This window comes from Vespa crabro, chromosome 7, assembly GCF_910589235.1.
Source record: "Vespa crabro chromosome 7, iyVesCrab1.2, whole genome shotgun sequence".
Lineage (NCBI taxonomy): Eukaryota > Metazoa > Arthropoda > Insecta > Hymenoptera > Vespidae > Vespa > Vespa crabro.
Window position 1 is genome coordinate 2,732,304 of NC_060961.1, and position 14,990 is coordinate 2,747,293.

Sequence of the window (14,990 nt, forward strand, 5' to 3'; positions counted from 1 at the left end):
TTTCTTAGGATCCATTATTAATTATCCCAATGTTTTGAAACGAACGGTAATTTTTGACTATTTCATTATTACTTTGAAATATGGTTATTAATGATATATGAAAGCTCATATATCATTAATTATTTGAAATATTTATTTTCTCTTTTTCCTTTAATTGGATTGAATTTAAATTAAAAACAAATTAAATATGATATCTGAGCGTATTTTCGTTATGAAAATAGATTATGTTTTTGAGGTAAATTATTAATTTTAGTCGAAATCAAATATAGAGATTGCTATATCAAACGAATTAATTTTGCTTATTTTATATATTTTTATAATTCATTTTACATTAACATATAATTATAATTTATATAATCTATATTGCAATGTATTTAATTTCAAACGAAATTGTAAATATTAATTTCTTAAAACGATCAATTCTTATATGAAACGAGCATTAAATGATAATTTTGAGAATCAAACCAAAATCCGTGACGTTGCGAAGGTACATCCGATCAAGAAATTCCGCTGACGGGAATATTTTTTGCTTTTTGCGAGTAGTCGTTGATTTTCAACGAACGGTTTGCTCTGCCGACGGATTCGCCGATAAGCCGCTTATCGTCGTTTCGACGCTCGAAAGGTCCACGTCGATAGTCGCTTTGGTGAGCCGGCCAAGAGCCGACTGGACGTCAAACGGCGTTCGCACGACGAAAACGACGGAAACGTCGTGGCTGGGAGCTTTCTCGCGTGCAAACACACTGTGTTGTCCAGTCCGATAAATCACATCGTTAGGACAACGGCTGTTTCGACCCATCGAATTTCTCCTTTCGCTTGAAACGGAAATAACCTGCTAGCAAGCCAAAGGGTCTTATAGAGAAAGGAAAATGTACTTGCTGTACGTGATAACAAGAAAAAAAAACAAAAATCTGTCTGAACGGATTTACAATTAATTAATTGACGCAGCATCATTTCTTATTATGCACACTTCATTCAATTCATTTTTTTTTTTTTATAAATGCAATTTTAATTTCTTTTTAAATTCTATCTGAATCGTTATTGTACGTAATTTAATTGTATACATTGTGTATTGTATTTTTTGTATCGCATACAATATACACGTCGATCTAAATCTTAGAATAGTTTTTTTTTTTTTTTTTAAGCAATTGTTCTAATTTTCACGTAAGCTATCGTTTTTGCATTCAACGAAAATATTTATAATATACTTGTAATATTATTGAAATATTCTTTTCAATAGTTTTGTTTAAAGACTATCCTTTCAATGTACGAAAGAACGAAATTTTTTTATTTATATGGATTTGAATGAATTTTTGAACGATCTTTGAAAGAGTTTCGACATATATATATAACTATCGTAATTGTATGGAATCGTGAATGATCGTTAATCCTGTTAGAAAATTTACTTTATATTTGTAAGTAGAATTTTACGAGATAAACTTAGTAACAATTCTATTATTATTAAGATGAGTACATAATCGATTTATTAATGGAAATTCACACATATCACTATGAGTAATATGATAATATTTTTTCCTTTTAAGAAAGTTATATTTATTACGCGATAAGAATATTTTTGAGGTAACATTGAAACTATTCCATTCATTTATTTTTATTATAGCAACCGGCATGGCTGTTTGTACGATTCGTCAAAATTATTCGTACGAGATGTTGGAAGGCTTGAAAGTAAAAGATATTTTTCGTTAAAATCAAAATGCGTCGAAAGATACCCCCAGAGCGTTACAACAACATTAAGAGAATTTCGTCGAAATCGAAAAAAAAGGCGGGTAAGTATGAAATATTTGTTAATCGACGTTTATTAACCTAAACTATGTCAATATTTTTGACGTAATAATTAATTGTGTCATTGTGTAATATATATTCAATTCCGAAGAAAAGAATCATAGAGTTTTGATAGACTTCAAACTGCAATATTAATTTTTACATAAATTTTCTGACTCATTTAATGTTTATTAAAAAATGTAAGGAAAGTCGTTAGTCTCTTTTAGTATTTTAAAGTACTATCTTTGAGAAGGAAAAATATTCGACGAGATTTCTGAAAAGAAGAATTCTTTATAGGATGTGCCGGTCGTATCTAAAAAAAGAAAAGAAAAAGAAAAAAAATAGAAAGAAAAGAATATTAAAAAAAGATTAATAAGTCAAAAGAGAACAATTAAAAATTTAAAGAATTAAAAAATTAACAAAATTAAGAGACGGAAAAAAATGATCGTGAGGTGCTTATTCCGTTGAGATTTAGCTTTTTATTTTATTTTTTTCTCGTTGAGCATTCTTTTCGTCATCGAGCTGCAACGAAAACGTACAGGAGATTATTTTTTGAAGAAAATGGTGTGGTTCCACAAGAAGAGTGCTAGTAGAGAAAGAGAAGAATCATCACGAGCATTTGTAAAAGACAAATTGCTTAGCGCACTTTACGAGATGAGCTACATCGACGTCAGATCGATAAAAGACCATCGAGTATCTAGAAAAGATATGAAATGTTAACATAGTGATGTCATTCGAATATTTTTTTCTTTTTTTTTTTCTTTTTTTTTATAGATAAATGAATCATACTTCATCAATGAATCATACTTCAATCAAACTTTTGCGAAATTTTCTCATAAAATTTAATAAGTTTATCAGAAGATTGAAAATTATATAAAAACAATTATTTCTAGGTATACGTTACGTAAATATAAATGTATATATGTACGTACGTATATATATATATATATATACGTAATTTTATATATAAAAGTAATTTTCTTTTGTGTCATATTATATAGCACATCGTTGTTTTATATTTCGAATTAAAAGTAAATTGATGAAAACTCGGAGAAAACGTTTACGTGTAGATTGTCATTCTGTCTAAATGTCTACGTGTAGACAGGATGAAAAGATGATTTTTTCATCATACGAAGTAAAGTAAAAAGAAAAGATTTCGTCGAGCTTTCCCACAATTTTTTCTTTCTTTCTCTTTCGTTACGTTTCACTTTAACCATCGAAATTTTACTTTGAAACACTTCCTACATTTTTTTTTCTTTCTTTTTTTTTTTTGTTTTCTTTTTTTATTATTCTTTTATGGTATCTTCTCTTCGTTGCATTGGCAAATTTATGAAAGAGAAATGAAAGTAGATGTACAGCGACACATCCTGTCGGTTCGCGAGATATTTTAAAGATTTATATATTATACTTACTATACTAGTTATAATCGATATATTAGTTTCTAACTTTTCGAAACTCAAAGAGAACACATATATAATAAATCTATGTACTTTACTGTATAATCACGTGATAGAATTTTTGAAAAAAAATCAAAGTTCGAAATATTCTACCTATTCAGCTATTAATATACTATACAGAAGGATTCAATAACACTTTGTATTATATTATATTAAAGATAGAAAGAGAGAGATAGAGATAGAGAGAGAGAGAGAGAGAGAGAGAGAAAACTAAAAGACTAAATTTAATAAAACTTGAAGTAATTATATTTAGGAAATTTACAACGAGCTTCGTCGAAAGATCGAAAGAACGCAGTGATTTTTAATGATCGAACATTTTCAATGATGCGTCTTGTGAAAAAAATTTTTGCTTATATATGTTATCCTCTTGAATCCGATCATATTCGAGGATTTATCGAAATTTTCCAAATTTACGTAAAATATTCCAAATATTATGGAAAATGAAGAATGTTTAAAAGGGAAGAGAATATCAATCGAAAAAATTTGATTCGAATTTAAATTAGAGGAAAGAAGAAAGCAAGATGTCTATTCAACTTGATCAAAATGAATATTTAAAGAATTTAATAATAATCAGACTATGAAAGAGATTAACTTCGTTAGATATATTAGTGGTAATATTAGAGAAAAAAAAACATTGCAAACATTGTAATATATTTTTTAATTAGTTATGTATAGTAATATATATATATTAATTTTGGTTGTGATTATAGTATTTTTAATAATTCGATTGTTACTTTTGTTACTATTGAATGGAGTATAGTGCCATAATTCTATTTTTTATTTTTCTTTGACATACCAGTAAATGGAAATTACGTTTTATCGAGAAGTGCCGAAGCTGTATTGTCAACTATCGTTGAGGGAATCCTTGATGAATCATTGGAAGACGCGAAAAATATGGCAATTATGTCTGATAAGAATTGCGTGACCTGCGAGGAAATGGAAAAGGCCTTGAAGAAACTTTGCTTACGATTGAACGATCATTTCGTTATTAGTAAGAGCAAGCACGATTTTTCTATAACTGAAACGAATCTATCGATCAATTGATTCTCATTGATAAATCCATTTGTCGTTGATTCATCATATTAATTCATTTATATTATATCTGTATTTTGATTGGAAACAATTAAAAATGTTATATTCTTCTGTCAAACACGTCATTCTTTTCTTGAAATCATATCAAAGATTTATGTATATGTATCTATTGAACCATTTTACAGAGATATATTACAACGATCAATTACAATAGATATTCAAGTTAGGAAAGGGTTCGGTACGAAGAACAAACTGGATGTAACGAATGTTTTCTCTCTCTCTCTCTCTCTTTCTCTCTCTATCTATCTATCTATCTATCTATCTCTCTCTATCTCTTGAATTTTAGGATTTAAAACGGATTTTCGATCGCAATGGATGGCATTGCTGTGGTCCGACGATACAAAGCCTTTCTGTTACAACTGGCTGTCATTCTCGTTCTTTTGGATTTTTCGTTTTATACCGAGTGTCTCATTTAAAATGATACGGTCAAATATCTCCGATTCTATCTGTTTTATAAACAAATGTTCCGAATAAAAGTTGTTAGTTTTTTGAGGGTGAAATGCAATATTTATTGCAGCTATTTCGTAAAGGCCGCAGTTATAACAATTTTTTTCTTTTTTTTTTTTTTCTTTTTTTTTTTTTTAATGGAAATCAATATTTTATATCTAACAAAAGTTGTAGAGAATATTAATACGAATCCAACGAGCACCTGTAGTTTATTTTTTAGATGGACGACTAGACAGTTTTCAGACATATATTACTTCCTCGAATATTTTCTTTTCGTCATCTTAATTATTCATGAATTAAGTAAAAAATAGGTGGTGTATATTACGTGAAAAATATTGATGAATATAACAATGTGTATATGAGAATGTGTAGATCTTTCTTAATTGTTTGATAATGTGTACGAGTGCATGCGTATGTGCGTGTATGTGTATGTGTATGTGTGTGTATGTATATATGTGATTGTAAATTGCTATTATCATAGGAAAAGATATTAAAAATAAGAGATACATTGTAGATATAACGCATATAGGGAGTTAAATAAAAATCCTAAACTGTGTTCACAATTTAGAAAATATACAGTAGTCATTAAGTTGAGTCAAAAACGTTTAATCAATGTAGTTTGAAAAATTGATTTTAATAAAGTTATAAGAGATTTTTAGCGTTTGGATTTCTGGTGACTCAATCTTTTTTATTCATCGTATAATTTTCTATTCATTTTTTAAATATCAATAAAATTTATCTTAAGAAATTTTTAATTTATATTTTAAATATTAGAAAATAATGAGAAATCATTATCGTTTTTCTATAGATATTTAAATGATAATCTTTTCAAGCTGTCTCGTAGGATTTATTATTTAATCAAATAGGCCTATTAGATATAGTTAATCATAAATTTCTAGATAGTTAAATAATTCTTAGTGTAATTCAACGATTTTATTTGTGGGTTGAAAGTTTGTAGTTCCTATTTGTAGATACAAATGCTGGAAGTGTTTTATGCAATCGCTATAACGAAAAGCGTTCGCTAGCTATAACTTTTGATAGAAATGGTATTTGTCAATTCTCTTTGAAGTTCTGTATATGACAATTCCTGTGTGCGTGTGTGCGTGCGTGCGTGTGTGTGTGTGTGTATGCGTATAAACTTTTTTCGTCTATAGTAACAAATTTTCAAAACCAAATCTAACAAAGTTTTATACGTAGGCTATATACTATAGTGAAAATTCGTGTATACAATTTTCAAGTAAATTGCCGAAAAACTTTCAAAATGGTATCTATTTTATTATAAACATTTTAATGTTAAATATTCATGAAATGGCCGAATGGATTTTATCGATATTTCATAAGAATTATTTTTGAAATACGAAGATATTTTATTTTTAATTTCGAATAAATTACTTGATTATTTTCAAAAATAAAAAATTTTATAATAAATATTTTAATATTAAAATATGAAGAATATTGATGGTCGAATCTAATGCATAAAAAACAAGTATAAAAGCAGTATGATCTCTTCAGCCTTTGAAGATGCGAAAATGTGAAGTTTTTTCACTGTGGTTCAGGGGGCGTAGTTCTCTGGCCTGACCGGACGCTGGAGGCCGCTTTATATATATATATATATATATATATATATATATATATATATATACACACATATATGTAAAGTATACTATCAGATGGATACAATCAACGGCTTGCATATATAGAAATAGAAACGCGAATGGAAACATTTTTTCCATATAGCCAGGCGAAAGAATGGAGCAAACAAAAAGAAGAAAGGGACGGACGACGATAATCAATCGAAAAATGATTTTGGACGATGAAACGTAACGGTGTGTACCATGCTATAAATCTTCGAACCTACCGATTAAACAGATACCACCGACCGTCCATTTTAAAGCACGAATACCCAACTATTTTCAGGAACGTGGAGTACAAAATATATTGGCGTTTTAGGTAAAACGAACATATCTAGAATTTCCCCATTTTAATCGATCCAACCGAATATTATTGCAATTGTTAACGAAAAAAAAGTTTAGATAAATTTTAAAGAATTTCAATATAATATTGCAGTTGTTTCGAATAACAAATCAAAAGATTCGATCGGTATTCAAATAATTATTACGCATTTACATTTTTTAATTTTATTTTGTATGTGAACGTGTATATTCAAATGTATTATCTCCAATATAAAGAATTGTATATTTCGAATAAGTTCGAAGTTATCGTGCAGGAAAACAATTTAAATTGGTATATTTTCGTTTCGCTTTTCTTTTTACACCGTGAGGTAATAAGTTTATGGAATAGTTGGAATTCTGAATAGAGCCAAAAGATTCGAATAGGAAAAAGGCAAGCCGTGTCATGGCAACGAAAGAATAGTACTAACAATAAGAATAGTCTACTTGAATCTAAACGAAGGAAAAACTCACTCCCGTCTGTTCGCTTACAGCCCCAAGGCTTTGCTATTATGAAACGGCCAACTATTGTGTAGTTTGCGGTAACCAAGAGGACATTTTTCTTTCTCTCTCTTTCTCCATCTCTTTGTCTTTTTCTTTATTAATCTTTTTCTTTGATTACATAAACAAATTTATTTTTGGATTTTGTTGTTTAATTTAAAATTATTTGTATTCGAAAGTATGAACCATTAAATGATATAATACTGATGTAATATCATAAAATCCATTTTGTTATTTCTCGAAGGTATCTACGTATTGATCTAATCGTAAATCCACAGGTACGTCTTCGGCTTCTTCAGGAAAAAAATACAATTGTTTGATTAATGTATGTGTGATACACGGTATTTGTGTTTTATCATTCTTTTTCGGTTCCTCATATGATAAAGATATGTATTTCAGTGCGACATGTTGGGCGACGAAAGTGAGTAAAGTTAATATGTCGTACTTTCTTCCATATCTTTTAAATATCGTGCAAAGTTCTTCGATATACCAGGATCCTTTATCTCTTCTAAATGCACAATGACCTAATTGATGAAATGTTTGATTTATTTTTAATAATGATTAATAATACAGTTCTACCAAGTTATAATCGCTTACCAGCTATGGTTGCATATCCGATTAAGAAATCTGGTTCATTTGGTGTAAGAAACATTTCCATATCTTTTTGGGTCAATTTGAAATTGATTACGTCAGTTGTACTATTGGAATTAGGTGGTAATTCATTTCGATGGTGTGTTTCACTTCGATATTCCAAATTGATACCAGAATCAGTATCATTACCTCGGCAAGCTTGTATAAAAAATAATTTCGGTTTTCCTTTGAGAGAGGGACATTTAGTTTCTGTAAACTTAGACCAAAGTTTGCAGACATCATAATCTTCATCGTATGACCGAAGTATACCTGAATCACCATGTGACATTACAATGATTATGAGACAATCATTATTAGAATGATCCATGCGTGAAACTGTAAAAAGAAGTGTTTTGATAATTTTAATATAAAGCACGTAGTGGATATTTAATTGGCATAAAATGAAGTTTAAAATTTATAAGACTCAATACGTCAAGACACAATTTACACGTAATCCGCACGTAATTCTTACTTTTATAAGATCTTTTATCTGATTATGATTCACGTTTATTTTTATCGATACAATGTATCGCCAAGTTAAATATTTTACTTATCGTGTAAATATGTCATTTTTAGATAAGATAAATTTAAATAGAGTGATTGAAAAAAGAAATATATATATATATATATATATATACATCCAAATAAAATATATTAAACAGTTTATTTAATAAGATTACCTTCAGACAATGTTTTGAATATTTTCCGTTTTGGATAATCCTTACAAATCATTACCTCGAAGCCAAATTTTGTTAGTAAAGCTTTCATTTTTTTACGATCTGATTTATTTCCTACCCGTAGATTACCACGTTTTAGAAACTTATAGTGAGAAAAAATAATAGCCAAGCCACGTTTCTCACCATTCATTGGATAGACTCTTTTTATTTGAATTTTTCTGTTTTAAAATATCGTGATAAGAATCTAATTTATTAGAAGAAGTAAAGTTTTTTTTAATACATACAGTAAAGCTTTCATTATCCGAACACACATTATATCCGAATACCAATGATATCCAAACATTCTACTAATCAAACATTCTATTATCTAAACTTTATATTATCTTTAATTACAACAATGTAATCAGACACTATTATGATACTTATAAGTTCAATGGAAATAAAATTTCATTTGAAATTGACATTGGAGATGTTAGTGTATGATATAATGACTTAAAATGTTTCAACTATTAAAACGAAAAACTATAGAACTTGGAAAAGTTATATTATTACGTTATTATATAGATAAGTAGGGTGTGATAAATACGATAAAAAATGACGTCATGAGAAATGACGTCTAAAGTGATAAAAACTATACGAGAAGGCTATTATTAACAATATTTTAAATAATAAATATTGAAATAGTAGAGGAATGCAATGAAAGTAACAATGAAGATGTGTATTTTCACTTTGAAGCATATAAGGCATTAGAAAAAAGACCGATGGTTTTAAATTAAGAAAAGTCTGTATTCCATTATCTGAAAATTCCATTATCCGAACGGTCTTATTTTCCTATTAGTTCGTATAATGAAGATTATATAACAATTAAAATTATTTCTTAATCCCTTCAAATATTGAAATCGATAAATTCAATCTCACCTAGGATCGGCATCGAACAAATCTGAATCCTTCTTTAATTCGTCGTCGATATTCATTTTTACAAATACTTAAAGAGAAAGAGAGAGAGAAAGAGAGAGAGAGAGAGAGAGAGAAAGAGAGAGAGAGAGAGAGAGATAGACAGACAGACAGACAGACAGACAGATAGACAAACAGAGAGTCAGAGAGAAATAAATAAAGAATGAAGAAATCGAGTTGCCTTTACAGTTTCTATGCAACGACTACTCTTTGCGATAACATTTTCTACTTTACCGTTCTTCAATTATCGCTTGAAATGGCTTATCTATCTTCTCCGATTATAACCGATCAAAACCGATAACATCCGAATTACATAATCTTCCTTCCTCTATGCATTTATCAATTGTGATATTGCAAGTGATAAAGTACATTTTGTTACTCGCGAACAACAATATTTTGTTAATTCTAAATTCAATATTTCTCGATTATATTAATTAATCTTTACAAGAATATAGATTTATTTGGTCTATTTATTTCATAAATCAGATAGTAGAGAAATCGTTAAAAAAAGTGAGGATAATAAAATGGATAAAAATTAAAAGAAAAATTATATTTGGAATATGTAAGTTTGGATTACATACTCACACACACACACACACACACACACAGAGAGAGAGAGAGAGAGAGAGAGAAGTTTGGATTAGAGAAAGAGACAAAGAGGAAGGCAGAAAGAGAAAAAGAAGTATGCATCCCGAAATGGACGCACAGTAATGTCATCCTTATGCCGCATGCATAATGCAGTGAGACACATGCAAAAATGCTCGCTTGTAGAGAAGACGGTACGGTGTGTCTTTGCCTTTACAATGCGGTCAACAGTTTTCCAGCCGGACATACCACAGCGATGAAATTAAAACGAAAGCGGAAATACACGTAAAACGCGTAGACGAGACGTCTGACTGTCCGCGTTCTTTCTCGGTCGAGCACGCTTGCAAACTCACTACTGGGGTAAACTCGTGGTTAAGAGATGATATATCTTAGGATAATGTTTTTCTCTTTTTTTCCTCTTATCGAATAAAAATGAATGATCATAAATTATTGAATGTATTTCATATATCGATGATAATAATAATAATAATGATAATAATAATAATCAAAAAAAAAAAAAAAAAAGAGAAAAAAAAAAGAAAAAAAAAAATAGGATACTACGTTATTAATGGTATCATTCTTTTTTTTTTTTTTTTTATCACGTCTCTATAATTTAAATTTGTTTCGTATTAATAATTAATGAATGAATTGTTGGTATAAGTTCAGCGTATACGACATTCGTGATCCGATCTTTCATGTTATTTGTCGATTCGATGAATAGTATAAGAAGAATAGGAGTTGCATGCCTAGTCATGTCCCTAGAGAAGAGAAAAGAACGAATAGTCAACGTTGTATTGTAGATAGTAGCTTAAAGAGTGCTTCAAGAAGCGAGCTACGAGGTAAGCCTGCTTTACTTGGTGATAGTCGAACGTGCTGCTCGACTGTCCACTTCTTAGGATCACGTATCCTCGATGGCTCACGTTCACGACTTACAGTTTCCACACGATCGCCAGGGTATCCCAGATATGGCTAGCTTCTTCTCACTGAAAGCAACGATCTTCGAACTTTAAAGGTCCAACTCTGTAGCATCCTATTCTTTCTCTCTCTCTCTCTCTCTCTCTCTCTCTCTCTCTCTCTCTCTCTGCAATACGAAATCGTTCTCGCGTATTTCCTGGAATTTCAATTCGACCGATTCGCGATTCATGCCGATAATCGGTACTCAGGGAAACGTTTGGAGTATTGGAAAACCGCTTGTCTAGACTTCCGACCGAATGTTTTCGTATTAGTATTGCTATTTTTTTTTTCTTTTTGTTTTTTTTTTTTTTATGTCGACGATACCGATATTTTTCAAATGATCAATGTACAAAGACTACGTTTATTTATTTGAAAATTTGAAATATTTGGAATAAATGGAAGAATTGTGAAGACAAAAATGCATACAGATCTTTTCATAAATTCTAGGAAATAATGAAAGAGTTCGCTAAAAAGAAAAATTTTGAAGGGGAATAATGTCCAATTAATCAGATAATACAGGTTACTTTGTGTAATATTCACATGCTCGCTTAAATAGCAACATGTTTCAAAGAGCCTCGTCACTCGTATATTTCACAGTGAGAGATATTTTCCTGTAGCGAGTTGTCCTTTTGAAGATATAAGAAGCACGAAACTAGGTACGCATACTACAACGTCCTCATTTCCTTTGTTATTCAGAAAATTATGAATTTTCATCCAGTGCATTTTAATGCGAAAATCTTTCTCTTATATTATTCAATATTATAATGTTCCTGTTACAGTCACAACGGGGACGTACTTTGATCGTTTTAATTTAATTATTATATTTTGGTATAACATTACCTTATCTCGACGATTATAAAAATAATAAATTAAATTCAACCAGGAAGTTCTATATTCGTCTGTATTATTTAAGAACAAGCAGACATAACAATTACCAATTTTGCAATACATATGTCCTACATAGAAACGGATTAGCACGAATGGTTTTTGGATGCGGCAAACGCATAATGACGCTCGCCGGTACGGTTCATTTAGTCGCGGTAACGATTTCACGGATCTCCGTGGCACATCACAGCGTAATGCTTTTAGCGACGGACGGTAAACTCTTTATTTCCGCGTGATATACGAGCGGATTCCACTGTTCTCCGAGCGGATTAAACGAGCTGGCTCGACTGCGTCGTCAATGGACTTCGTTTCGAGAGTCCTTTCATTATCCTGGAAAGAGGAGGTGAGTCGTTGAGATAGTACTAGTAGTAGTAGTAGTAGTAGTAGTAGTAGTAGTAGTAGTAGTAGTAGTAGTAGTAGTAGTAGTAGTAGTAGTGACAGTGATAGTAGTAGTGGTAGTAGTAGTGGTGGTAGTGATGGTACTATCGCTGAAAGAGGTGAAGAGATAGGAAGAAGACGGGACGATCGGTAAAGGGTGGAAAGAGAAAGAGTAGAATCGACGAGCTGAGAGAGAAAGGACGAAAAGAGCAGACAACCGGGTGGAAAAACGAAGAGAATGAGCGCGCGCACGAGAGAGAGAGAGAGAGAGAGAGAGAGAGAGAGAGAGAGAGAGAGAGGGAGAGATGCAAGGAAAGAGTGAAAGAGAGATGGAGAGGGAGAGGATGGTTAGAGGGATGGGTGGGCATTAGAAGAAACAAAAGGGGTATTTTCGTCGCGGTGAGAGGAACCCAAATGGAGAGAAGCGGACTTTTCTCTTCTCGTACTACTCCCTACCTACTCTTCTCTCACCCTTCCACATATCCTTTCGCCTAGCCTAACCCTTTATGTCTGCGGTCTCCAAGGATTAATGTCGCGCGGCACACTGCCAAAAATAGAATGGCTGACCCGCCGAATATACCTACCCGACTTTAAAACGTGACCATCGGCTCGCGTGAACGATAATAATGTCTGAATACGTAGCTTTCAAATTTGACGAGTTGAAAGAAAGTTTGATAAATGAAACAATTTTTTAAAGAAATATTGCAATTATATTAATCATTATAACCTCGATATTATTATATACAAGTATTTTAAATATTTTTCTTATATCTTTTAAATGATCGTATAACCGGAAGATTTCGACGTGAGTTTGGAACAATAAACGGTGACACAGTGGTTCGCTCGTAAACCATCATCCCCGTCGTCTCGTGTAAACGTCCTGACGTCGCTTTTAGCTGTCGTGCACGTGTCTGGCCGTGCGAAATAAAGTGTAGGTACGCGTTTGCTCCTCTCCACTCTTTTCTCCCCCTCTCTGCTCTTACCCTTCCCGCGTAAATATTTAGAGGCGTTTTCCCGGTAGGGAGAAAAAAAAGAGTAACGGAGGAAACGCTGTCAGCAAGGTAGAACGGTGGTTGCGACGTTACCTCCCTCTCCCACCCTCTCCCACCCTCTCACTTTCTCTCTCTCTCTCTCTCTCTCTCTCTCTCTCTCTTTCTCTCTCTCACTCTTTCTTTCGGGGGTTGGATCCCAACGAACACGTGTGCACGACACGTTGGCCTGCCTGCTCTCATGCATTCATTATTTTCTCGTCGGCGAGGACAAGGACGAAGAGGAGGATACTGACGAGGAGGAAGAGAACGACGATGGTGGCCGTTTGGGCCGCGTGCGATGCTTCTAAATTATTTTAAACCGTTGTACGTACTGGCACGATATAACGGAGACACATATCCGAGCCGAGTCCGATGGCGGACTCGCGAGCATTAAAAAATGTGCGCGCAGGTGTCGTCGGAGGATATATGGTTGGCCCTGTCAAAACCACAGGAACGGAGGCAAGCGAGTTCTCTAGCAACGTGTTCCACGACCTATGTCTTTGCAATATAGTATTTGCCTGTTTATTTATGTAAGCTCGTGATATAGTCACATGTAATTTGATAGATTAATAAGACTTTGATGAATGAATAATTATGCTCAGGTGAAATTAATTCGCGTTAACCGAATGGTTTTCAACTTATCGTAGAATTTAATTATCCGTATATTTCACGATTCGAAGTAATTATATTTTGATGATAGGAATTGTTAATTAAATGATCATACTTTTCATTTTGTTTTCATATTGGCTATGACATTAATGTAATATTTTATGATATCTTTGAAAATCTGTTCGGATTTGGATTAATCGAATGATTAATTTATTCATAGAAAATTTCTCGGTCGAATGTCGATATAGATAATTCTTACGTATTTCATAATATCTATGATCGTAACACAATTTCTCCTATTCCAAAGTAGTAATAAAAAGAGGCTAAAGAGGAGTTGTGGTTAAAGGTAAAAGAAGAAAATATATCGTACGTGACGTTATTACAATAAGGTCGACGATTTGTAGGATAGGATGGAGAAAGATAGATGGATAGATAGAGTGGAGAGGAAAGAGAGAGGAAAGAGAGAGAGAGAGAGAGAGAAAGGAACAAAAGCGTAAGAGAGAATAATAGAAGATGAAGGACGATGGTACGAGGTCGAGCAGGTCTAGAATGAGGAGGTTGAGAAGGGACGAGGAGGGGATGAAGAGGCAAAGTCACGGACCAAGAGAGATAAGACCATAGTTCTTCGAGTTGAAGCTGTAACGGCCGCGGAACTAAAAGTTCCTTCTGATATCAGTTACCGCGTAGAAAGTAAGGTGGTACCTTGGCAACCTCTTCCCTCTTCGCTAACTATAACTCGAAAACGTCCGAGGAGTTCGCTACAAGTTATTTTATTAAATGCACGAGCTGCTAGGAAAAGCTAGATACGGTTGCTAGATATCGACGGTCTTTGAAAATTCGTGCATACTTTCTATTTCTTAGGGATTCACTGAATACCAATATATTTTATTGAAGTAGAAAACCATTCGGGCGTCTTGGTATTCAAGTCTGGTATTCAGATCGATGTTCTCCTACTTTAAACCATGTCGTCTTTGCATCTTCTAGCTTCTAGGGTGTGGTTTTACAGCAATTAGTCCCAACTGGGATTCAGGGTCAAGGTCTTAATATTCTAATACTCTCTGG

The 14,990-nt window shown here is 32.2% G+C and overlaps 1 protein-coding gene across 2 annotated transcripts; it reads right to left on the reverse strand.

Annotated features, from left to right (window-relative positions):
- Window positions 1–6,907: 6,907 nt before the first annotated feature.
- LOC124425369 (caspase-1-like) lies at window positions 6,908–9,721 on the reverse strand. 2 transcript variants are annotated; one of them, XM_046965633.1, is made up of 4 exons: window positions 8,817–8,979; window positions 8,536–8,750; window positions 7,823–8,191; window positions 6,908–7,749 (listed from the first exon to the last, which is right to left on the reverse strand). In XM_046965633.1, the coding sequence occupies exons 1-4, from the start codon at window positions 8,873–8,875 to the stop codon at window positions 7,457–7,459; spliced, it is 936 nt and encodes a 311-aa protein (XP_046821589.1). In that variant the 5' UTR covers window positions 8,876–8,979; the 3' UTR covers window positions 6,908–7,456. The 2 variants fall into 2 exon arrangements, with proteins under 2 accessions (XP_046821589.1, XP_046821590.1); XM_046965634.1 differs by lacking the exon at window positions 8,817–8,979 and adding an exon at window positions 9,451–9,721 and having other exon boundaries at window positions 6,910–7,749.
- Window positions 9,722–14,990: the final 5,269 nt, after the last annotated feature.